The 27,672-nt window shown below is 34.1% G+C and overlaps 1 protein-coding gene and 1 long non-coding RNA gene across 2 annotated transcripts in view; one reads left to right on the forward strand and one right to left on the reverse strand.

Annotated features, from left to right (window-relative positions):
- The window catches only part of LOC144221715 (uncharacterized), a 102,910-nt gene extending 79,080 nt beyond the window's left edge, over positions 1-23,830 (forward strand). Inside the window, exon 3 of the long non-coding RNA XR_013332158.1 lies at positions 23,751-23,830. This is a non-coding gene — a long non-coding RNA (uncharacterized LOC144221715). The remainder of the gene's footprint in view (positions 1-23,750) is intronic.
- Positions 5,613-27,672, reverse strand: part of TMEM168 (transmembrane protein 168) — a 30,803-nt gene continuing 8,743 nt past the window's right edge. The window contains exons 3-5 of the mRNA XM_077752232.1: positions 15,799-15,941; positions 14,264-14,538; positions 5,613-8,800 (exon numbers count right to left, since the gene is read on the reverse strand). Of these exons, the coding sequence (XP_077608358.1) occupies positions 8,253-8,800; positions 14,264-14,538; positions 15,799-15,941 (966 nt within the window). The 3' untranslated portion in view covers positions 5,613-8,252. The remainder of the gene's footprint in view (positions 8,801-14,263; positions 14,539-15,798; positions 15,942-27,672) is intronic.

The raw sequence follows: 27,672 nt of genomic DNA on the forward strand, positions 1-27,672 counted from the left end.
TTTTCTTTTGTTTTTCTTGCCTTAGGATATATATCAAGAAAATTATTGTTCTGATCGATGTCAGAGAAATTACTGCTTGTGCCCTTTTCTAGGACTTTTATGGTTTCAAGTCTCACATTTAGGTTTTTAATCAGTTTGAGTTTATTTTTGTGTAGGGTGAAAGAAAGTGGCCCAGTTTAATTCTTTTGCATGTAGCTGTCCAGTTTTCCCAGCATCATTTGTTGAAGAGAGGGTCTTTTTCCCATTGCATATTCTTTCATGCTTTGTCAAAGATTAATTGACCATGCAAGTGTAGGTTTATTTCTAGGCTTTCTATCCTGTTCCATTGATCTATGTGTCTATTTTTGTGTCAGTACCAGACTGTCTTGATTACGACAGTTTGTAGTGTATCTTGATATCTGGGATTTTGATACTTTCAGAGTTTGTTCTTTTTTTTTTTTCCTTAAATACTAGTTAGTTAACATACAGTGCACTATTGGTTTCAAGAATAGAAATCAGTGGTTCATGACTTATACACAACATCCAGAGCTCATCATAAGAGGTGCCCTCCTTAATATCCATCATCTATGTAGCCCATCCCCCAACCCACCTCCCCTCTAGTAACTCTGTTCTCTATCATTAAGAGTCTCTTCTGGCTTGTTTCCCTCTTTTTTGTTGTTCTTTTTAAAGATTGCTTTGACTATTTGAGGTCTTTTGTGGTTCCATACTAACTTTAGAATTATTTATTCTAGTTCTGTGAAAAATGCTATTGGTATTTTGATAGGGATTGCATTAGATTGTTTTGGGTAGCTTGGGCATTTAAACAATAGTTTTTCTCCCAATTCATGAGCATGGAATATCTTTCCATTTATTTGTATCATCTTCAGTTTCTTTCATCAGTGTTTTATAGTTGTCAGGTCTTTCACCTTTTTGGTTAAGTGTATTCCTAGGTATTCTTTTTGGCGCAGTTATAGATGAAACTGTTTTTTTTTTTTTTTTAAGGTTTCTTTATTTTGAGAGAGAGAAATAGAGAGCGTGCACATGTGCACATGGGTGGAGGAGGGGCAGAGAGAGAGTGCGAAAGAGAGAATCCCAAGCAGACTCTGCTCTTTCAGTACAGAGCCTGATGAGGGACTTAGTCCCACAGACTATGAGGTCGTGACCTGAGCTGAAACCAGGAGTCAGACACTCAAATGACTGAGCCACTCAGGTGCCCCAAGACTGTTTTCTTAATTTCTCTTCCTGCTACTTCATTATTAGTGTATAGAATTGCAATGGATTTCTGTCTATTGATTTTTTTTTATCCTGTGACCTTACTGAATCCATTTATCAGTTCTAGTAGTCTTTTGGTTGAGTCTTGAGGGTTTTCTATATATAGTATCATGCCATCTGCAAATAGTAAAAGTTTTACTTCTTCCTTACCAATTTGGATGCCCTTTATTCCTTTTTATTTTCTGGTTGCTGTGGCTAGGACTTCCTGTTGATTGCTAACTCTTGATAATGGATCCAATTCTTCCCCTCTTCATGTCTTATAATTTTAAAATATGTATTCTGTATTGTATGTAAAAGAACAGTGGAGAGTAAAATGTAAGTATGTGTCTGTTGAAGGAGTGCATGCCTTTCATTCTATGGTGATTAGGGTGAAGAACTTACCCTTCTGAATTCTCCACAAGTTCAGTTGAGCTAGAGCTGGGCTGCAGCTTTAATTAGACTGACATCACCTTCAATTAGCCCAGTCCCTAATCTCCCATGCTTCATCTGTCAAGAGACTGAGCAACTTGATGATTTAAATGTTTGAACTGGAATGAGAATTGTATTTCTCATTGTATTGTATTTCCCATTTAGTTTGGATTCAAATGTGGTTCCAACTCTGGCAATTAAGTGTGATGTGCAAAGCTATATACACTCTTTGCTTCTAAGCCCTCCTCCTCTGCTAGTTTCTTGGAATAATTCCAGGGTAAGGGGGCATGCTTGTTGGCTCAAGCTTTTAATGCCCTTTCAGACCATTTCACCAGCCCACAATGTCAGAAGTTCAGCCAGTTTCCTCTTTTCTGCAAAATCTTGTCTATGGCTGTTCCACTTCTAAATCACCAGCACCCAGTCACTCGCCCCACGTATTAAAAATGCTGCAGTCTCTGTTTACTTATGAAGAACTCCTCTCTCTTTAGGATTTATTTCATCTAGACTTGCTTATATATAGTACTCTGCAATAGCGCCAATAAAGAATATGTTTATTTTATCTGGAATTTTTCTCATGTTCCTAGTGGATCAAAGTTCTTTTGTATTTTATGTCCTAAATACAGAAGTCAATTTCACCATGTTTTTGTAAAAGTGAAATTTATATTTACTTCAATTCAAGATAGTGAACACATGACTTTATATCACCTCCGGTTCCCATTAAATTACCATCTCCAGTTCCCATTAAACAAGCACATGATAGCATCAAGATGTAGAGAAAGGGAGGATTTTTCATTAGACCAGTGATTTCAGTACACATCGAGAAGACAAAATGGATAGAAGAGTGTGAACTGGGAAAGCAGAGGGCAGCAAGCTGTAGCCTAGTAGTCTCACAGAAAAGACTTCTGAGGAGGAACCTCTGACCAGTCCAGGTCAACCGCAGAAAGGCTTCAGCATCAGAGATTGCTGGGAAATTAAGGAAGGGGCTAAAAAGTGAGGCTGATACTAGTACAGTTAATAATCAAAGGTCTTTATATTGACCAGTTGCCCTTCTTGGGTATGCTTATGTGCTTGTAGCCAGGTGTTTGGCCCCTTGACAAAATACTCAATGAAGTCAGTCAGTCAGAGAAAGACAAATACCATATGACTTTACTCATATGTGGAATTTAAAAAACAAGCAAAGGAGGAAAAATGAGAGAGAAGGTGGTGGGGGATGGGAGAGGAGAGTCAAAACAAGAAACACTCTTAATTACAGAGAACAATCTGATGCTTATGAGGGTAGGGGTGGTTCAGTAGGTGATAGGGATTAAGGTGGGCACTTGTCATGATGAGCACAAGATGCCGTGTATAGAACTGTTGAATTATTATATTGTGCACTTGAAACTAGTATGACACTGTATGTAACTGGAATTCAAATAAAAATTAAAAAACAAAGTTCTCTAAAGTCATGTATTTATACTCGAGAGTAAAACCTTCCTTGGCACGTGAGGATCTTTAGAATATAAAATCTGGCTCAAAGCTGAGTCTGAGACCCAATTTCCTAGCTGTGTCATTGGGGGTAAGTTACTTAAGTTCCTTGCATCAGTTTCCTCATTTATAAAAGTATATCATTTGCAAAAGGTGGTTATAAGGACTTAATGAAATCTTGTATACACAAGCACTTTGCACAGTGCCTAAAACAAAAAAAATATTCAATAGATGACAGTCATTGTCATTTCTATTGTTCTTGATGAATCAGTTGCTTTATGTAGAAAAGAAGAAAGGAATCCAAAGATTAGGTGTTGGGGGAAAAGAGGAGTACCTCTTTTAATTAGGTAGAAGAGAAATAGCTGAGAATGGGTATTAATGTAAGTGGATGTGGATTACAAATTAAAATCCTCAGCCCACTTTCTTTACCAATACCTACTTATGTAGAAGGAATCAATTTATAAAAGGACTCCAAAGAACCTAGAAATGTCTATTATAAAATTGTATTAAAATGGCATCCATCTGAAATTCCAAATATACAGAAACATTATTTGTTTTGATAAAATTCATGTGCTATTTATATTTCTAAGCCAGAAGATGATTTTTTTCTTAAAGGATTCTCTATACAGTGTTATTAACATCCAATATTATATCCAAAGAATCTTTAGTGTTCTGGGGTAGGAAGAACACATGGCCAGCTACAAAAATGAAACTGCTTTGAAGTCTTCTGTTTTACACTAAAAATTAATGTAAATCTTGCTTATCGATACATCGGTATGTTTTAATATAAAAATACTTTTACTTTACATGGAGCAAGCATTGAGGTCTAGGAAGATATACCATGTTCCTCATTTACCTTTGGCACACTACTAAAACCTTTGATTTGGGATAGATCAATATTTTTAGGTACCGAGCAAATAATAATCACCAAAGTTTACTAAAATTATCTTATTCTAAGTTCATACTTATAAAATGCTGAGAAGTCATCACACAGGATGACTGGGCCATTTGATTTTTTTTTTTTAATGTTTACTTTTGAGAAAGACAGAGAGGGAGAGGAGGAGAGAGGGAGCTGGGGAAGAAGGCAGAGAGAATCCCACTTTCCATGTCATCAGTGCAGACCCTGATGTGGGGAGATGTCATGAGATCATGACCTGAGCCAAAACCAAGAATTGGGATGTTTAACTAACTGAGCTACATAGGCGCCCCTCAATTTGATTTTTTAAATCAATCAAAATGTTTTTTATGTACTAATGTTTAAAAATTTATTGATTAACCTATAGTTTTCAATTTTGAATCAACTTTGGTCTAAGAATAATACTTTCTAATACACATAAATGTAAAATACTGTCAATAAAATAGTTGCTCATAGCAATTACTACTTAGAGGTCATTGTTTCATACTTTGTATCTATATATCACAACTAGTGAATAGGGAAGATACTTCAAAAGTGAAACACTTGTAGTTTTCCTACTTGTTCTGAACATCCTTAAGTTTATAGGCCAATTTTTTTCTGACTTTACGGTCTAATTGTCACTGATGAGCAGAGCCAAATTTCTTCTTTCTTCATCAGACTGTTTAAAAAAAATGTTTCCATTTGTGAGAAGTCTCTGATCATCTCTTTGTTTCTAATGGGGTATCAAAGAAAGTTTCAATCTTAACCATATCAGATTCCTAGTAAAAACCAACAAAAGGCCATCTTTTTAATGACATCAGTTATGTTTTCATTCACTCAGTTTTTTCCTTCTCTGATCTTGACACTTATTACTCTTTAAAAATGTGAAATGTTTGGGGCACCTGACTGGCTCAATCAGTACAGCATGGGACTCTGGATCTTAGGGGTCATGAATTTGAGCTCCATGTTTGGCATGTGCTTACTTAATAAGAAAAAGTATATTTTTAAAAATCTGAGATGTTTGTCTTTCACTGATTCTGTAATAGGCTTTAGTAATTATCAATTTAATGAGGATGTGGAAATAATATCCACTAAAAATTATAAAGAAAATGAAGTAATTTACAATCAAATTATTCTAACTTCTCCTTGGGATTCTAAATTCACTCACAAATATTTCTTGAATACCTCCTATTATGGACAAGACACTCTTCTGGGTAACTGTGTACCAGAAATACCAAGATGTATAAGCTTCTCCTTGAAAAGAGAGGATAATCTAGTATGTTTCCAATAGAGATGCTCAAAAGGACTGCCATATCTAACTGTTTTGAGCATTTACTATGAAACATACCTAACCACATTCTTAAAATTAAACCGTTTTCTTCTGGCATAATGTTAACTGTCACATCACCTGTTGAAAGATAATGTAGAACATTACTTCGGAGGAAAGTAAGCTCTAAATGTGAAAGAATACATATAAAAAGGTAGTACCCAAAACAGCAACTATATTTAGACCAAAATTTACAAACAAAATGTATAGTTACAAATAGATTCTAATTAAGAGTTTACTTAAAAAAAAAATCTACCCACCAATGCATTAAATATAAATGCACTTTAATCAGCAATGCAATTTTTAATAGACTTATGAAAACACTGATCATAAAAATGGTCTTCTGTACAATTTTGTATTTATTAAGAAGAGTAAGATAGAAAGCTATGCAAGGATAAATCCAAATATCCCAGGGAAGAGTTTAGTCAGAGCAAATTGAAACAAAATTTTTTAATAAAATAATAGCATGAACTGAAAATTATAGGAAGAGGAAGAACTGGACTCCTTAATTCATCACAGAACAGAATACGCTTTTTTAAAAGACGTTTTTAGGGGATAGTGCTTTTGTGGTTTTAGCAATGTATCATATTAGGAGACAAATTCAATCAATGTTAGGTTGAAAAACATCTCCATGTTAACTGTTTTTTAGTGGGAATGGTAAGGTTTTGCTCTAAAATAATTTGTATCACTCCAAGTAACTCCTTCATAAACATATGGTATATAAAATGAAAGCCATAAGAAAATTAGCTTTATTGTCAGATCTAGTTTTTAATCTTTGGGTTAAAGTAACCAATCAATGTATCCCTCCTATAATACTCTTTCTCCATATTATCAGTTACTTTGATGTAAATGGTGGCTTTCATTTAGGATGCTACCTCTTAATTGTCATTTTATAGTTTTTTTGTTTGAGGAGGAGAATTCATCAAAGTGGATATGCTGTAACTCTGTGGTGAATAAACTGCCTCAAGTCACATTTCTAGCTCAGAACTTTTTTGGTCGCAGGAAATATCTATTAAAATATTAGCTTTGTGGCTGTAAAGTTGTCTGCTACCTTTTGAACCTGATTTTTAGTACCATCTTGAAATCACTTTATAAAGAATGCAGAATATACACCTTTGTATTTGGCTTTCTCAGAGTAAAGAGACAGGCTTTAACTAATTTGCTTAATATTGGCCTGGAAATTTGAAAGATTTTACTTAACGTTAATTTAACTTTTTTGTAGCTATAACCTCATAATTTTAACACTGTCTTTTCTGCTATACTATTTCATTTGGATAAGGGTGATACAAATACATAACCAAATACTGGAAAATTTCAAATCAACCTGCTGCTACCAACCATGAACTCTAATATATGGGTATTTTTTTTATGACTATCACTTTTGATATATTAAAATTATTCAGTAACTGTTTTTTGCACATTACATGAAAAATTAATTTTTAGTATTTTATTGAAAGCATTAGGAAAATCATATTTGAAACAAATAAGTGGACTGTAACAACGCTGCATAGATAGTGGTATACGAGTTCCCTGACACTAAGTGACTTCTAGCTAACAAAAATTTCAGTTTTCAAGTCACCAGGTAGAAAATGGTAGAGGCATTGTTTCCTCTCTCTGAGGCTGCAAGAATGGCTTCAATGGTGAGAAGTCACACTATTTAAACAACAAAGATTAGATTATCCCCTAATTTAATTCCACTCCCCTCTTGTTAGTTCTCAGATATGAAAATTTAGAATGTTAAGAATTATTGGAAGGGAACAGGAGGTAAATTACCTCTTAGGGGATACCCTGATAAGTGCCTGCTTTAATCAGACAAAACACTGAATTAAGTTTTTAAAATTACGACCACACCATTATGCATAACTAAAATTGCCAACATGAATATTTTTTTTAACATAATACATTACATGTATATAAGGAAAAAAATGACCTGTTTCCAATCCTTTGACCTTCAGTAGAAAAAAATGTCACCACTAATGGGAGATTTGAAAAATAATTTTCATGGCATAGCATTAACTCCACAGAGATCAGAATCATTTTTGAAGAGTGAAAATAACCTAAATCAATGAGAAATTGCTAAATTTCTTTTAAATGTTTACTTTTTGAAAGGAAAGATAATTTATTTGGAAGGAATTTGCCACTGGAAACACTGTTCATTACAACACTGTTACCCTGAGAAAAACTCTTAAGATTGCAAGTGCTTTCAGAGCCCCAACAGGAGTGGAGGAAGGAGCAATCTGTAGGCTTCTGGCTTCTTACAGTTCCCTACATGAAGGATGTTTCGATCTTACAACAAGTGATCTTACAACAAGTGATCTAGGCTTCATTGCTACACTGGTAAGAGGCCACAACCAAGACATCTGAATGTGGTAGACGATAAGTAAATTTTTGCATTCATTTTAGGCAGGCTTCTTCCTTTATTCTTTTTTAAGAGCTTGTAATTCTTCAAATGGTCTTGGACCCAAGCCTACTGTTCACAAAAAATAATCTTTTGTAAGCAAATTGCAAGTTTTCTTATAATAGTAAACAAACTGGTCTACATTCTCTAACCTATGCCTAGAAAATAAGGCATTAGTAATTCTTCACTGGCCACTGCAGAGCATCGACAAGTGTTTTCTTTCTAATCAGAGGCATATGCAAACATTCCTCAAAGTGCATTGTTATTCTTAACATCTCTTATGCATTTACACAGCGTCAGCATTTATGACTCCTTACATACTTTTAGGATAAAATGCTTATTCCCAACATCTTACATACACCATAATTACTTGAGAAGAGACAAAGTGAAACGAGCTACAGACGTAGCAAGATATTTTTCACAAATGAAAAAACAATATACAAAAAAATGGCAAGTTAGTGATAACCGGTAGTATGAACTCTCAGTAATATTCCACTTTGGGATCCAAATTAAGATTTGACAAGTTTGAAGCCTTGTCCTGTGTCCAGCACAGTAGGAAGAAACCAACTCATTTTTAATCTTTTCAAACACCTAAAACAAGTTTTGCATATCCAAAACAGGTTCAGACCACACAACCAATTGGCCAAATGCACGAGTGGGTATGTGATCCGAGGGAAGTGTAACATCCAGTGCTTGGCCACGTCGCTGCCCGTTGGCAGATGCAGAGTGTAGTCACTCCACCGTTTTGACACCCCGTACACCGCTTTCACAGTGCGTCCCTTTTCAGTCCAGCAGATGGTATTACTGGGGTTGCAGTTATATTCTACCCAGTCTTTTGTGAAGTCGCCCAGCTGTGGCGGGTCAGCTTCTTCAATATCGATGGTCTTTGTCATCTCGGCTCCTTGCACTGCAATGTACTGATCGTTGATTTTTCTCACTTCCTTCACCCAAGGGGTTGGATTCTCACTGTCTAACACGATAATAAGGCGAGAACAGAAGGAACCGTTCTTTTCTCTCCACCATTCTAAAAGTGTGTCAAGGCGCAGTATGTCTCCGCCTGTGAACAAAAGAAAATTCAACAGAATAATAATTTCTGAAGGCTCCTGTTACATATATTTTCTTTAACTTCTTGGAATTAAATATGTAGGCAAAAAAAAATAGATGGAACTTCCTTTTAAAGTATCTTTTCAGAAGAGTTTCTGTTTTTTTAAAGAAAGTTTTACCTTTCAACTTCAGGTAAAAAAAAATCCTTGTTACATTAAAAAAGGGATACAGTATAATAAATTAAGAAAATTGATTTCTAAGGTTAAATTTAGTGAAAAAATTAAAATTTAGAAATAAAAATATTTAGTGATAAAAATTAAAAGCTAATATTCCACATCAGGGGCAGCAACTTATGGCTCATGGGCGAATTCAGCATGCCACCTGTATTTGCATGGCCTGAGAGCTAAGAAGTGATTTTACATTTTTACATGGTTAAAAATCAAAAGTCTTCAGTGAAAATCACAGGAGACTTAAATTTCATATTATTGTTTCCATAAATAACATTCCTTTACATTCTGTCCATGGCTGCTTTTGCTCTATAATGCCTGAGCTGAGCAGTTACAATAGGGACCTTAGGACCTACGAAGCCAAAAATACCTGGCCTTTTACAGAAAAGGTTTGTCAACCCTTGTTCTACATTACTGATAAATGAATGTTACTTTGCCTCGTATGTAGGCACCTACCTAAGGAAAAAGAAACACTTTTCCTGCCTGTCCCAAGAATGAGTTTAGAATGGATTTTTAAATTCATTTTATACCTGAGAAACAACACAGGATTTAAAAATACACACACACACACACACACACACCCAAAAAGGTCTAAGCAAATTTGTCTTATAGCTAGTAGTTTGTACACCTGGTTCATTATACATAGGGTTTTTTTTTGGTGTTAATTTTGATTTTTAAATATATTGCACTAAAATACTATCTTGACTATTCAATTTTGGGCATCTTCTTAAAATTTTGTGCCGTAGGCAATTGCCATCCTCACTCAGCCTACTCCTGGCTCTGTCTCAATGGTACATTAATATTAATCATTCCAATTCCAGGAATGTATCCTCAGGAAAGGGCAGAAATGGGGACAAAAATTACATATAAAAATCTTCTTCCTACTGCTAAGACAGTGTAAAATCTGAAACAACCAGGGGGAAGGGAAATAAATCATGAGGGAGTTTTATAATAAAATGGTATTTATAAAAACAGTTTTAATAATGAGAAAATATCTATGATACTAGGAGAAAAAGCATGACATGGAAGTATACCTACAAATGTAACTGCAGTGGTTATTGCTAGGTGTTTGGATTTTAGGTGGTTTTTGTTACACTCTCCTATATTTTCCACAATTTTCACATTAAGTTTTTGTTACTTTTATGATTAGAAAAAAGTCTTCACCAGGGGTGCCTGGGTGGCTTAGTCAGTTAAGCATCGAGCTTTGGCTCAGGTCATGATCTCATGATTTATGAGTTCAGGCCCTGCACCGGGCTCTCTGCAAACAGCTCAGAGCCTGGAGCCTGCTTTGGGTTCTGTGTCCCCCTTGCTCTCTGTTCCTCCCCCCACTCACATTCTGTCTCTGTCTAAAAATAAATAAATATTTAAAAAAACATTTTTTTAAAGAAAGAAGAAAAAGGTCTTCATGGTATAATTTACGAGGACAGGCTCCAACAACCTCAGATACATAGTTCTACCTAGAGCAACCATCCTCTTTGCTAAACTAACAAAATGACAACACTGGAGAGAGAGGGAATCCTTTAGAATTTGAACTCCATGAGTAATCTGACCTCTGAAGCCAGGGTGTACAAATTCTGTATTTATAATTAATACTCCTCTATTCATCAGCCTGCTGTATCTTAGATTTCTGACTATGAAAAAGCTGTTTCATGAATTGCTTTCATACTCCTGCTTATCATTTCAGAGGTGCTATTTCAATACATGCCCTCTCCATATTACTAATGTTGCTTCACAGAGACCTCCAGAAGATACCTTTTATTACATGGTGAAATATTAACTTTTTATTATTGCCAGTTCTATTCAATTTCTCTAGGAATCAGAGAATGACACAGATTACAAGAGCTATTATATAAATTCCATCTGCTGCAAAACATCATTGTCTAACTTGCCTTCTACAACTATTTCAATAAATATTTTAAAATGAACATTCTACATGAATTCCCTTACATACATGCTCTTTAGATATCAATAAGAGATTTAAAAGAACATTAAAGTCTTTTCAATGAACTATTTCTCTTCTCCTGTTTTGTTTTTGTTCTACTTTCTCCTGTGAATGGTTCTATGTTGCATTTGGCTTTTGGCCCAGATGCAAAGTACTTACATTTATCTCAGCTAACAACCATCTAATGCAGTTAAAAAGTAATTGAGACTGTTTTTTTAAAGGCTTTGTTTATCTGTGATAAACTGCTTTAGAGTTTATCTACTTTTTTTTCATTTATTTCTCTCGTCATTATATTAATTGTTTTTTACCCTCAAACAAAGAGGCAAAAATATCAGGTTCCTATTATGAAACCCCATAAATGTAAGAAGGCTACATATTCTAAGCAGCACTGTGAGTAAAGGTAGGTGATATAAGTGCAAATACAGATTCTCTTTCTCAGAGTGGTATTTAGTTCTGGACCTGATCTTAACTTGCTAACTCAGGTAAAATCCAGTCATGATGTTTCCTATTTTACGGGTTTTTAGAAAGATAACTATTAATAAATTCTCAGGACTTAAAGCTCTTTGTCACGTGGGTTGGACATTTTCCTCTGTGCAGGGTGCTCAGTACTATTTTTTGAGTACTATTTGCCTTTGAAGGCTTTGTCTCGGGTAGCCCAGGACAGGAACTGACTGAAAGGAAGGCTCTGCCTCTGCTCCTCATTTGACCTGGTAACATAAGTGGGCTTGGTGTCTCAAGCTGAGAGAGTATAAAGTGACCAAATTAGGGGGCCAATCGATACCTCCTCTTCTGGGAGAAGGCAAAGCCATGTCAAGTGATGCTTTCTCCATTGTGTTTTTCCACTTTTTACAATAAAATTTCCAACAAAGAAAGTTGCACATACAAGAAAAAATCTTCTTGACTAAGAGAGGAATTCTATAATGAATGGTTAACTTACTGGTGACATAATTTAAAAAATATTATAAAGATACCTTTCCAGAATGTAACTGCTAGACATTTAACTAAAATAAAACCATACTCTAGAGTTTTTAAGTCTTTATAAATTATTTCTAACTCATAATGAATGAAAATTTAAGAACACTCATGAATATGTTACTTATCTTGGTGTCTATTATTTTTTCTATGAATTAAAAAAAAAGCTGATATAAATAGTAGTAAATTGAACATCTAGAATTTATTTCCAAAGCCATCTTTTAAAAGATACTTGAGGGGCACCTGGGTGGCTCAGTCTGTTGAACATCCGACTTTGGCTGAAGTCATGATCTCGTGGTCTGTGAGCTCAGGCCCTACGTTGGGCTCTGTGCTGACAGCTCAGAGCCTGGAGCCTGCTTCGGATTCTGTGTCTCCCTCTCTCTCTCTCAAAAATAAATAAACATAAAAAATTTTTAAATAAGATACTTGAAATAAATTTTAAAAGATTTAAGAGGAAATATACAAACTTTGTAAAAAATGTTTCTATTAATCCTTCACATATACATACAAGCTTACTTTTAATACTACTTTCTTAAAATACTTAAAAATAACTAAGGATACATGCATGACCACCAAAATTATGCCTTTTTCTTCATCTGATCTGGGGAGAGTTTATTATAAGCATTGCAGTAAGTTTTCAATAATCAATCCCTAGTTTTTACTCTGAAATTCTATTTCTGTGAAGATTTTTGAATCTTCTGTGCTCTAAGGAAAAGTACATAGAATGCTGTACTTTACCTAGAATTAAAATAACCATAAAGGCTAAAACGGGATTTTCTACACTGAGTTCTAAAAAGTTACAGGCCAAGGAAAAAATTGCACAAACTCTCTGATGTTGACTACCGTTTTCTACAGTATTTAAAAAATGGAAAAATGATGCAAACAAAAATACATACTTAACCAGAACATGCAATTTCTCTACCATAATGGTTTTTGCTGCTGGCAGCACATGGTACGATGGGGAGAAACATACTTTATGGGTGAGGCAGATCTGGATTTGAATCAGAGTGCCTTCACTTACCAGTTGTATGACCAGAGACAGGTAACAACTTTAAGCTCTCATTTTATTCTTTGAAAAACGAAGATGACAGAGGTGAGAGTGTTTAAAGTATTTCAAGTGAAGATTAAATTTAAGGTATATCAGGAACCAAGCATAGTAACTGTGCTTCACATGTGCCCGATAGATTTTGCCTTTACTTCTAGATAGCCATTAAGTTATTAAATATTTGCAAAACCAAAAATTACAAGAATACTTTTATGATAAAACCCTGGTTATAAATCTGGCATGAAATCTGTGAGACCATGATGGTTTAAACTCATTTCTACTTTAAACCTTGAGTTTGTTCCCTTTCTTCTGGAGTTCTGGTGTTAGGAGCCTCACCTTTGTCCTCCCATAATACTTGTTTGTATCAGTCCTGCATCTGAACATCCATTTCTACTTTATATTATGTCTATTTTACTATTTGTACATGTTCTTAGTATAAAACATCTAAATATTTACGGGAAAAAGCGGGATATAATTAAGTTCTATGATATTTTTAACATAAAATAAGAAAATTACTTTTTTTTTTTCATTACTGATTCAATGATTTCATCCATCTATCAGTTACTTAGGGATCCTTAGTACATGCTAGGATCTGTTCTAGGTGCAAATAATTCATAAAACAAAGCCCATGACTTACATGGTCTGTGGTTAAGAAGCCCGACAAACAAATTTACATATAAAATAGAGATCACTTTACCCTTGGCAGGGAGATTTAGGATTACTCCCTCATTTTACAGATGTGAGAACTGCAACTGAGTGAAGTTAGGTAAGTTGCCGAAAATAACACTGTTGTGGCAAAATCAGGGCCAGAACCAAGGTCTCCTGACCTAAGTGCTATTCCCACCATATCACATAGCCTGTTATTTCACATCCTGGTGAGCTTTCTAATACAAATAAAACGGACATGTGCAGAACTAACATTTAAAGACTAAGAAATCAGTGTCTATAACATTTAAAGACTTAGAACTATTAGTCAAGTCAATCAGCTTCTGAAATATGTAACTATATTTAATAATTCTGAAAATACATTAAAGGGAAACTGGTAATAAGTCTCAGATTAGGCAGATGTTTTTCCTTCCAATCAATACAAGACATAATTCTCAAAACCTTTATAGAGATTACTAATACTATGCAAAACGGGTATGCTAAAGAAAAAAAAGTCCCATGTATACTAGTAAACTGTGAAGTAGAAAATGGAGAATTTTGGAAATTTAATGTTCGAGTGTGAAGGGCAGATTTCCACAAATAGGTCTATCTTCATGACAGTGAAACTGTCAGAGGTGCATTTACCTGCAAGAGCCCACTCTCCTGTGCTGTGGGTATGCCCACTGTAATACAAAATGTACGTATCGTGTCTAGGTCCATCCACAGTCCGAAGTTCAAGAAAAGCTTTCAGTTTGGAATGAAGAGTATCAAAAGACAGTCCACTTGTGGAATAGTCACATCCATAGGTTTCAATCATGTGATACGCAAAAAATCTTTGGATCGCATTGAGCATCCCAGTAGACCTCAGATTTAACTCCTGTACATGTTCTGGTGGGAGAAGTGTTGGCTGACCGTCAGGACTGAAGGAAAAAAAAGATCATTTTAAAAAAAATAATCTCCATGCTATGTCACATTCTTATTCTTCATTTATAATTATCTAAGAATCATAATAGTTGCTGATAACTAAATGGCACGATTTAAATAAATGGCATGATTTAAAAAAATTGTGCCATTTAGTTATCAGCTTTTCTAAAGTTCCTATAATGCTAAGAATTAAGCTTGAACATCAAAGGTTTGTTTCTAAAAGTTACCTTTTTTCCCCTTGGTTTATGCTTATTTTAATAACAAAAAAGATGAACTACCTTTCCCGTTTTACTTCAGCAGACTAAAAGTTACATTTTTAACCAATAAAATAACCACTAAACTGAAAGCTAGGAAAAGATATCCAAATGTAGATAATACTATTCTTTGCTGTATACTCCTATCCTTTCCCCAAATGACTGATAATTGAATAAGGCTTTCTAAAAGCGAGACTATATGGACTTTACCTGTGTTTCAAGAACACGCCAGGTGGGGGGCACCTGGGTGGCTCAGTAGGTTACGCATCCGACTTTGGCTCTGGCCGTGATCTCACGGTTCCTGGGTTTGAGCCCCATGTCAGGCTTTGTGCTAGCTCAGAACCTGGAGCCTGTTTCAGATTCTGTGTCTCCCTCTCTCTCTGACCCTCCCCTGTTCACGCTGTCTCTCTCTCTCAGAAATAAATAAAAAAAAGACATTAAAAATTAAAAAAAAACAAAACACCCAGGTGGGAACGATAATAAAAGAACTTTTTTATTCCTTGAGAAAAAAATTTTAACAATGGAAGCAATATGTTTTATATTGCTATATTGAAAAAGACAGTCTTTAAAAAATTGCATTCATGTTCTACTAACTTAAGGAACATAAATGACAGAAGAAATTATCTGTTAGTAAATGGCATTTTAAAACTATTAAAATTTCAGTTCACTGCCTTATATTACTGAACACTAACTGAAGACAGATCTGATCCTAGAAACCTTTTCTATAGAAAGGGTAGGACCTTTCCTTAGAATAATCATATTTTCTACTTTCTAGCTCAAGTATCAGCTAATCCCATTTATCAAAAAAAAAAAGTTTAAATTGGACCCTAAAGAGTCTATCATTACTCAGAGTAAATAAAAGTTTTTAAACATTTGGAATAAATTAAAAAGAACTACAAGAGTATTATATTTTGAAAATAGTACACTTTTGAAAAAGTGAGCTATCACATTTTATATTCATATTCATACAAATATTAGGAAGATTATACTAGATTACTATACCTGCAGAAGTTGGTAGGAATCACAATAGCATATCCAACAGATGTCCCTCCTAAACAGTTACCCAATTCGTGGAAGAGCCCATGAGCCATGGATTCCAATGGTAAAACTATCAGAAACATGCTCAAGAAGATTCCATTTGTTGGCTAAAAGAAATTTAAAACAGCATGTTTATACAGTGTGTGTGTAACTGTGCTTATGTGTGTGCATATGTACATATATTTACATACATGAATATTTAAATATTTTGTTCCCACTTCCTAAAAAGATAAAAAGATCAATAACCTAAAAACAATTAGAAGTTGAAGCAGAGAAGTATCTATGGAAGAGCAATGAAATCTAAATTAATCTTGAAGCTTCCTGGAGATTGTGGCAAAGCAAATATGGCACATCATATTTTTTTAATTTGTCAGGTAACATCTTACCCAAACTAAAAAACAGAACACAGGGGCGCCTGGGTGGCTCAGTCAATTAAGCGTCCGACTTCGACTCAGGTCATGATCTCACAGTTNATGACAGGAAAAGTCAGAAAAATTCTTTCCTGTTAAAACTCACATACTCTTAATCACTTTTTATAGAGCAGACTCAAGTGTTGGCGGTACAGAGGTGAGTATACCTGTCTTTCAAATAACATACTCCATTACTTTATGAGAACAGTTACTTTAGAAAGGGTTCATTTTTTTCCCTGCAAAAAGGCCAAAATTGAGAGTAAAATCTAACAGAAAACTTAAGATTCTAAAGCTATCAAAATGAATCCTATTCTTATATTTAAACTTTAAAGTTTTCCTTTTAAAAGCTCTAGACTGTAAATACAAAATTGTAAAAACAAAGTGTAATATATATTAAAAATATATTACACTATATATATAAAATATGTCATATACACACACATATATATAAAGGGCATTTAAGCATACTAAAAGCAGAAAATAAAAAGGTAAAAATAAAAATAAAAATAGGACCCATTTAAGTGAAAAGAAAATGGAAGGATGATAGTCACTCAGTCGTCATCCACAGCTTTACAACACTGATATTATTCCACATTCTCTGTGTTGCTACTGCACATATTATACAGTTATGCACTTCTGTGCATGAACACACATTTTTCTAATGCTAACAGATGATTGTTTCAATCAGAATTTTAATAAAAAATAGGTGATTCCTATAATGGAAAGACAGATGTAATACCCTATTTTTGGTTCATTGTGTGTTCTCAACTGCATAAAATATAGTACATGCTCAATTTAGAAACATTAGAAAATACAAATAAAGGATAAGTGATTAAAATCACTGCAAGTACTGTCCTCCACACATGCTTTTTAAAATATTACCAGACTTCACACTATATACATTCATGTTTGTTTTTTTAACCAAAGTAGGATAATGTTTTGTAAACTTTCTAATATATTGTAAGCCTATTAGTAAAATTCTAAATCATTTGTAAATAAGAAATGGCATTCCTATGTATAAAATTTTAATTACCTGTTTCCCTATTATTGCTACTTAGATTCTTTTTAATTTTCTATTGTAATAAAACCAGAGTAAGTATTGAGTTCTCAGATTATTTTAAATCCCTTTGATAATTTGAGTTTCATCTTTGGTGAAGTGTAAATATTTTGCCCATTTTTTCATGGGGCTGACTTTTTAATATTGATTCACAGCTTTGTTTCAGTTAAGACTTTTGTGGGATGTATAGCAAATGCTTTTCTCCCCCTCTTAATGTTGTTTTTTGCTTACTTCGCATGTTTTTAATTGTAATGTCATTTTGTGTAAATTAAATCTTTCTCCACCCAAAGGTCAAGATTATTTTACATTACCCTTTAAAGCCTTTATTATTTTGATCTTTGCATTTTTAAGTCTATGATCCAAAATTAATTGATTTTTGTTTGATTATAATCTACTACACTTTTTTCTATTTGGACACTGATACCCAACCCCCACCCAAAAAAAAAACCTCAACCATTTCACAGTATTCTACAATGATGTTTCTGTCATACATCACGTATTCTGGGATTTGTTTTTATACTCTCTTCTGTTTCATTGGTCTGTCTGTCTTTTCAAGTATTTCCTTCAGCCTTTATTTCCTCCTTTCTTTTGGGACTCCAATAAAATAGAGACCTTCTCATTGTGTCTTTTCTGAGACTTACTCTTCTATATTTTCCCAATTTTTCTTTTGTGCTCCTTCATACATAGCTCCTTCTGAAATGTATCTTTGAATTCACTAATGCTCACTTCAGCTTTATCTAATCTGTTGGTCTTGCACAATGAATTAATTTTGCTATTTCATGATTCTAAAACTTGTTACTTTTAAATCTGCCTTGTCATTATTTTATAGTTTCCAACTTCTTACCATTATGTACTATCTTTGCTTTTTTTCCAGTTTTGTAAATATGATGTGTTTGAGAATTCCATTATCTCAAGACTTTTTGGTCATCTCGTCTGTTGTTCCTGCTGCTTCTTGCTCTTGATACCGTGTGTGTGTGGGTGTGCCTGGTTATATTTATGAGCTGAACATGGTCTGCAAAAATACACACACATGCAGATATATGACTAATTTCAGGCCTAGGATAATGATACCTTTCTCCAAGGGGACTTTTGTCGTTTCTTCCAGGGAGTTGGGGCTATTACAACTAAGTATCATAATCCAGGTTGGACCACTTAATCCAGGTCAGATCACTAAGAGAACACAAGCTCAGGATACAAATTCACGAGCACACTACATAAAGCTCTACCCTCTTCCTTCAGTGTGTCATCTTAAAATAGGAGGCAATTTACCAGAGACCCCCACCTCTAAAGTTCTAGACTGATTTTTGCTCTTCTTGATGGAAACAGAAGTGCAGCTCAGATTTAACCTTTCCTCCACCACTCTGTCCAAAGGGCCCAGTGTCATTACTATCACAGAAGGTATGACTTGTATTTTCACTTATTGAAGTCTTTCAAAGGTTTCGCTGGAGTTTTCTATTACTTTGTAAAAATGTCATAAGTTTCTTTTAACCTATTTCTAGGCATTTTATGTTTATTATTCTTTTTTTAGGCTTATTTATTTAGAGAGAGTGCACACTTGTGAGCAAGTGGGAGGGGCAGAGAAAGGCAGAGGGAATCCTAAGCAGGCTCTGTGCTGGCAGTGCAGAGTCCCACATAGGGCTTGAACCCACAAACTGTGAGATCACAAGCTGAACCAAAACCAAGAGTCGGATGCTTACCCAACTCAGCCACCCACGCACATGTTTGTTGTTCTATCAATGGAATGATTTCCGTTACATTTTCTAACTGATTACTTCTAGGATATTGATTTTGGTATCTTTACATGTTACTATTTGCTCCCTGAATAGTATTAAAAATATATATTCTCACTATACACCATTTACTTCTTCTTATACTACCAATACTATACAATTCCAAGAGAATCTGCATAGTTTCTCTACTGGCTAGGTTAATGATAATTTATCAACAAAATCAACCTTTTATGACAGAGTTTACAATGTTAGAGATGCAGAATAATTCTCACAACTATTCCTACAGCATTTTCACCTGATTTTTCAGTTCACTCTTCAGTTTGCCAGGTACTCATCTTACCTACAAATACTAATAATTTAATTTCTTTATTTTCCAAAGCATCTATTGCACATGTTGCTCCTCTTTTGTGTAGAGGTTTAATTGATCAAAGGATTACTTCTACATTTTGTCAGCCATTCATATAAAAGAATTACTAAATAACATGACCAATATATGACAACTTTATTATTTCTACCTTTAACTTGATGTAACTAGTACTTTTCTGATCAAGATGGTAATATAGGAAACTAATTCACTATGTTACAATTTATAGCAAGGGTCATAAGCACCTTCAGGGTTGTGAAGCAGCTGTGATAAACAGTGGTAAGGATTCTAAAGGAAAGTGCATTGCTGCTTAAAGGCAAACATTTTCTTTTTTTTTTTTTTAGAAGTATTTAAATAATTTATTGAAGTATAATTGACTTACAGTGTTAGTTTCAGATGTACAATATAATGGCTTGACAATACTATACATTACTCAGTGCTCACCAGGATAAGTGTAGTCACCATCTATCTCCATATATTTTCACAATATTATTTATATTCTCTATGCTATACTTTTCATCTCTGTGACTTATTTTATAACTGGAAGTCTATACCTCTTAATTCCTTTCATCTATTTTGCCCATACCCCCACCATTCACTTGCCCTGTGGCAACTACCAGTTTGTTCTCTATATTTAAGAGTCTTAGTTTTGTTCATCTGTTTTGTTTAGATTCTACATGTAAGTGAAATCATACAGTATCTGTCTTTGTCTCATTTATTTAAGGCACATATTAAAAAATGTTCTGGCTTGGGGCGCCTGGGTGGCTTAGTTGGTTGAGTGTCCGACTTGAGGTCAGGTCATGATCTCATGGTTCAAGGGTTTGAGCACCACGTCCAGCTTTGTGCTCTGGTGGTTAACCTCTTAAGTCCAACTCTTAATTTCGGCTTAGGTCATGATCTCATCGTTAGTGAGATTGGGTCCATGTCAGGCTTAAGATTCTCTCTCTCCCTCTCCCTTTCCCCCTCCCACGCGTGCAGGAGCTCTCTAAAAAATTTAAAAACAATTTTTTTAAATAAATGTTAACTTCTCATTTTGTTTAATCAAAACATTTTTCTTTAGTTAAGACTTTATTAACTTGCTAACTCCTCATCTTTCCTATTTCCTACAGTAAAAAGAATGGAAGTTTCCGTTCCTAAAAGCTGGCCCAGAAATATTTAAGTTTGGCTGTATTTATCAAATCATGTCAAGGGTAGAGACTACCTTTGTTTAAATATTCATGTGTATGCAATACAACTGGTTATAACGGACTTCTTTGGAATTATCTTAAAGAATTTTATAAATCTAAAAAAAATTTTTTTTTTTTAATTTCTGAGAGAGAGAGAGAGAGACAGCGTGATCAGGGGAGGGTCAGAGAGAGAGGGAAACACAGAATCTGAAACAAGCTCCAGGCTCTGAGCTGGCTGTCAGCACAGAGCCCGACGAGGGGCTCAAACCCACACATCATGAGATCATGACCTGAGCCAAAGTTGGACACTCAACCGACTGAGCCACCCAGGTGCCCCATAAATCTAAAATTTTTATTATGAAATTAAAATATACTATAGTTTTACCATTAGAAAAAAGCATTGCATTAAACAGTTTATAATTTAACAATGAACTACAGTAATGATAAACTTCAAATGCCAGTCTGTGTGTAACTCAGGTAGGAAGCCTTATTAATTAATTTAAAATTCCAATTAAAATGTTAACTGACAGTGGTGATATTCAATACTCTCATGTCAGTTACACAACACTGATAATATTTAATATAAAAGAACTAAATAAGCAGATATTTAGAGGTTTACTGATCACAATTTGTATACAACAGATGATCTGTTTTTATAATCTTAGAAAATTGGTAATTTTATGCTGTCATTAATTTTTAAAAATTTAACAAAAAAATCATTAAATATTTTTATTAGGTTATTTTGAGTAACCAAGCTTAGAAAAACAGTATTAAATATACTATCAAGATAACATAACACAAATAAAAGTGAGCAGTTTGGCAATACAAAAAATTAGCAGTCTTAACTGAACAGATGGCAAATATGTCCAAGGGGAGAAAAAACAAATTTAGGATGTTTTATTCACTTGCCACTTTCAGAAGGCTTCAATTTTACTGGCATGCAAACATTTATAGCTTTAACCTAAAAGGCATTTGTGACTCTTGGTATACTCTAATATTTTAAACAACTCCCTGTAATAAATATGATCAACTTACCTAATCAAAACTATTAAGTGTAGGTACTTTCCTAGCTTTGTTTCTCCAAATAACCCTATGGTCACTATCAAACTATAGGACATGATTCAAATTTTAAAGCAGATAGAAATTGAACATACTGGCAAACCAATAAACAACTGTTAAGTAATATCCTTTGTACAAAAGTAGTAACTAGCTATTCTCTACTCAGTGAGGCTTTCAAGTCATGGTCAAAATACTCAACCCTTTCATATCATAAAATTTCTCTGATAATAGGAAAAAAATTTCTTTATGTGATATACAGACACCAATTACAGAATTTCATTTTTAAAAATATGACATTTACATAATAGATAAAATTATTGTTTAGAAGTATTTTTGTACCAGTCACATTAAGTAAACCAGATATGCAAAATAGTATACATGGAAATCTAAAGAAAATGAAAGTCCAACCAAGAAACAGAATATATAAGTGTATATTACAAAGCAATATATAAATGGAGGTATTATGCTCTTTAATGTGAGAAATCCATATTTAAGAAATAACAGGCAACCTCCAAAAATTTGCTCAGTACAGGAAATTTTAAGAACATTTACAAAAGCTACTTCACAGTTTTAAAGTCAAGAGATATCTTTATACAGACGCAATAGGGTCTAATGGAAAGGGCTCAAGCTTTGGAGTTACACTTTGATTCAATCCTAGTTTAGCCATTTACCATCTGTGTGTACAAATTAATTAACCTTTGAGTCTCAATCTATAAAAGGGGACTAACATTTATACTGTGAGCTTATACTACAGATTAGAAATATGTGAAATATGACTAGCACAATAAATGGTAGCTATAATTTGCAATGAAGCATTTTCAAATTGAAATGAAGTCATTATGGGGCGCCTGGGTGGCTTAGTCGGTTAAGCGTCTGACTCGCTTAGGTCATGATCTCGCAGTTCGTGGGTTCGAGCCCCGCGTTGGGCTCTGTGCTGACTGCCAGCTCAGAGCCTGGAGCCTATTTCAGAGTCTGTATCTCCCTCTCTCTCTGACCCTCCCCTGCTCATGCTCTCTCTCTCTCTCCTAGAAATAAATAAAAATATATATAAAAAAAAAAAGAAGTCATTATGAGCAAGACAATAGAAATCTAAATGACTATTACTTTTTCATCTAAATGACTACTGCTGTGTAGGAGATATTGATGTAAAGTTAAAGTTCTAGTAAATGCATTAGAAATCTTGTTTTTCTTGAGTAATCTCAAAATAGAAACAGCAAAGATAGACATTTTTTTGACTACAACCCTAACAAAGGTGAAACAACAGTGGTATGGGAATCAAACTCAGTCTACTTTATCTTATTTTTCCCGTGGTCAAAATAAAGAGGTTAAATTAAATAATCTTTATGCTCATTTCCAACTCTAAAAATACATGGAAGTAAGTAAAGTGGTTAAAAGTTGTGAAGGCAGATTGCCTGGATTCATACCAGGTCCGCAGCCTTGAGGAGGTTTCCTAACCTCTCAAGCATGTTTCTTCTCTATGAAATAGCAATAATAATGATACCTATATCTCAGAATGTAATGAGAATTAAATAAACACAAAGTACATAGAATGGTGTAGAGCACACAGAAAACAGTTAACAAATGGTAAATCTTATTATTAAAATGGAAAACATACTCTCCGGTCATTAAAATGTTTAAAGATTTTTCAAAGCTGGAAAATCATCCAGGAGAAAGATGAAATACCTTGTTTTTACTTCAAGAAAAACAAAATTAGGGCCACTGTTGGTGTCTTAGAAAAAATAAAAAAAGTACTCCTGCTTCATAGTGTTCTGGCAGAAAGGATAAAACATCAAATGAAAAGAATGCCTTCTAGTTAAAAAGAATTCATGCTTCTCCCCCTTTGCCATCTAGACTAAAATAGCTCAAAACTTTAGGAAGAGAAATGAAACAAAACAAAAAATTATGAAGCATGTGCACTTCTAGTTTTGGCAGCAGATTTAAAAACTCCCTGCTCCCCATGCCAAGTGAAGTAATATGGCTGATCCTGCCATCTTGCTAGAAATGAAACTGCTACATCTGTGGATTTCATCCCTTCCTTGGATGCGAGGCTGATCTTGTTCCATCTGTCACACACAGTGATTGCCACTGCTTCTCCTATAGAGAAATCAACTGTGATTATGGTTTTTCTAGTTTGAGTCAAAAGGCTTCTGCAAAAAGTTGCTTCAAACTCCCATGGAATCTGCAAATGACAATGGTTGGCAAGGAAAGGCATATAAAATCTCATGTGAATGATAAAGAGAATCTCTAAACATCAGAGTGAGCCATGGGGTGTACTTCCTTGGGTATCTGCATGCTTTCCTCTCCTTTTATCCTTATGTGAATTATAAATTATCACAATTTCTAGAAAGCCTATAGCTGAGCAATAATACTAGCACCAAATGTTGTGGTACTGTGTAAGTCTGTCTTATTGACTTATTTTTTTTTAAAAAGGATAAAAGAGGAAAGCAAATAGCACATTCAATGAACATAATACAAATTGCAGGAAACATCAGCTGTAATGTTCCATTTTAAAGCTAGAATGAGATTATGAATAGAACACAACAGAAGTTAATGGTAGAATTCCAGATTTTTAATGTAAATGACTTAGAAAGATACTACTGACTCATTCTGAGAATGTTATTAAACTCAGTAAAACTAAGGAAAAACAAAAAACCAAGCTATCCATGTGGGATTAGCTAACATTCTATTCAAGTGAGGTCAAAGATTTCTTAGATATGACATCAAAAAATTCTTAAAAAAAAAAAACTGATAAAATGGACTGTGGCAAAATTTAGAAATTTTGCTCTTCAGAAAACATGTTAAGAGAAAAGATAAGCCACAGACTGGGAGAAATATTTGCAAGTCATATATATGATAATGGACTTATATCTAGAATATATAAAGAACTCTCAGAACTGACTATTAAAACAAGCAATCCACAATTTTAAAAACTGCCAAGACATCTGAACAGGTGCTTCACTAAAGACACAGTGTAGTAAGCAAGCACAGAAAAGATACTTAACATCAACAGTTATTGGGGTAACAGAAAATAAAACCACAATGAATTATCACCACACACCTATTAGAATGGTTAAAAAACAGATAATACCAAGCACCGGTTATTACGTGCAGCAACTAGAACTCCTATATACTGCTGGTGAGAATGCAAAATGGTATAGCCATTGTGAAAACATTTTGATAGTTTACTAAACATAATTCCTGTTTATTTTATTTTTTTAAATATTTATTTTTGACAGCAGGCAGGTATATATGTGTGAGCAGGGGAGGGGCCAAGAGAGAGAGGGGGACATAGGATCTGAAGCTGGCTCCACACTGACAGCATAACGCCTGATCATGAACTGTGAAATCATGACCTGAGCCGACCGAAATCAAGAGTCAGATGCTCAACCAACCAAGCCACCATAGCACCCCCATCATTCACGTTTATGACATGACCCAGCAATCCCACACCAAGTAAAATAAAAATTTAGCTTAACAAAAAAACCTATGAATATTTATAGCAACTTTTATAATTAACCAAAAAGTAATTTCAATATCCCTCAAGTGAGTAATGAATAAACTGTGAGATGCCCATATGATGGAACACTGCTCTGCAATATAAAGGAACAAACATTTACAAACAACATAGGTGGATCTATATGAATTATGCTAAGTGAAAGAAGCTAAATTCAAACAGCTATATACTATATGATTTCAACATATGACATGACATTCTGTGAAAGCAAAGTGTCTAGGGAGAGAAAACCGATCAGTGGTTATCAACTACTGGGGTTGAGAAAGGGAATGACTCCAAAGGGACAGAAGAGAATTTTAGGGGGTAACTGAACTCCTCTATATTTTGATTGTGGTAGTGGTGATCACACAACTATATATATTGTCAAAACTGCAGAATTATACACTAAAAAGGATAATACTGTATGAAAATTTTTCCTTAATAGAAAATTTTGTATATAATAGCTAAGTAAAACTAACAGAACCCAAAACTAACATGCAAAGAAGCTTAAGATAAGAAAAAGTGGCTAAGCCTATTTTTGGCAATGAGGGTCCAAGCTACAGCTGTACTCCACTAGGAAGCTTAATCTCATATTTTTGTTTGTTTGGTTTTACTCCTCCAGGAGTAAAATAAAATTTTTTTTTCACTCCTAAAAAATATGCTTTAAAAAATAAACCTACTATAAAATGTTTTGTAAATTCCAAATGCTGCTAGGTCATTAACTCAATGAAACCCATTATCCTACATTTCCATCTGTTCCCTTTATTCCCTCTGTATCTTTTTAACATTTTTAGACTACTCACACATCAGAACACTATTCAACTCTACATTTCATCAACTTATTTTAAGTTCTCTTTAAATTTTATTTGTCAACAAGATCTTAGGGGGAAAATTGCTGTGCTAAAGGTAAGACTATCACCTTAGCCCAGGTGCTTACCTTTTGCTCCTAGCTATACTTGATTTCCGGCTACCTCTACTTTCACTAATCCTATCTTTGGCTGACTCATCTAATCAAAAAGGTTTCTTTAATTCTTTTTACTTAGTTATTTTTTCTGCTATAGTGGGTCTGCCCCCACCCAATCAGTGGAACTATTATTCCAGTTGAAATCCACTAAAGGATATTTTAATGAGGCAATGGGAAGTGTCAGTTTTCACTTGGAGTGAAAACTCATTTCTTACTCTCAAAGAAATGTGAAAAATGGTTTTATATTATATTGTTACAAAGCTAACCAGTATTAATATCATTTAGGAATGTTAAAAATAGTTCAATTTTTAAAAAACAATTAAAATCTAACTTAAAGAATTTGATATAGGACTTAAAATTTACTTTAACAATGATGTTAGGCCAAAAACAGTCCTGGCCTTTCATAAGGTCAAATTTTTTGCCTTTCACTGTATAATTTTCTGATGCTTTCATCAGTCAAAAGGGTTAGAACTACTATAAATCCAGTGAAGTGTGTTTCCTGAATTATGTTTCAAACAGAGGTTAATAGGTATGGTTGGGGGTACCTCTTAATGAAGGGTAGAAGCAAGAATTTCATGGTCAACTAAGTGTGGAAATGTTTCTCATTCTTTGAACACTTTTTCTCTGGGTATACTCGTTAACATCTTACAGAACGCTGGGCAGAGCACAGTTTGGGAAATCTGTACACAAAATGTTAAAATTAAGTTTAAAAAATGTAATTGCATCCAAGACACAATGCCTCCACCATCGGCAGCAGTTACCAAATAGCAACTAATTGGGGAATGCAGACAAAACTCAGGTAGATGCATGTTGGTCTTAAATAGCTAAATTAATACCTTGTTACTCAATGGGTATATTTTTGACCAGGAGTTTCTGTATCACCTTTAATTTTTCAAGCTCTCTCCCAAGATCAATTTCAATCTTCAGAATTTTAACAATATCCCCACATGATTTCAACGCATGTTAAAGGGTGAGAAGCACTGGCCTACAACAGGAGTTGGCTCTTTCTTTAAAGAGTCAGAGAGTTAAAATTTTAGGTTTTGTGAGCTTTGTGGTCTGTACTATAACTACTCAACTAGGCTGCTTATTATAATGATAAAAAGGTCTATAAAGAAGATATAGTAATTAAAGATGAATACAGATACCTTGGAACAGAACCCCAAAATACATGAAGCAAGAAAAAGACAAAATTGAAAAGATAAACCCAGTTTAGCAATTATATTAAGGATTTTTAATATCCCTCTCTCAGTACTGATGGAATCAGACAAAAAAAAATCAGCAAAGATATAGAAGAATACCAACCAACTTAACCTAGATGGTATTTATAGAATACTCTACCTAACAGGAACAGAAAACTCATTCTTTTCAAATGAACATGGTTGTTTTCTCCAGAATCAAACAAATGCCAGGCCACAAAACAAGTCTTAATAAAAGACTAAAATCATACAAACTATGTTCTCCAATCACATGTAATAATATTAGAAATCAATAACCAGAAACGTGGGAAATCCCTCAAATATCACAATATCAGACAACCAATTTTTAAATAACCCAATGTCAAAGAGTAAATTTAAAGAGAAATTAGAAAATACCTT

The sequence above is a fragment of the Crocuta crocuta genome, unplaced genomic scaffold (assembly GCF_008692635.1).
Source record: "Crocuta crocuta isolate KB4526 unplaced genomic scaffold, BGI_CrCroc_1.0 scaffold397, whole genome shotgun sequence".
NCBI classification, from domain to species: domain Eukaryota; kingdom Metazoa; phylum Chordata; class Mammalia; order Carnivora; family Hyaenidae; genus Crocuta; species Crocuta crocuta.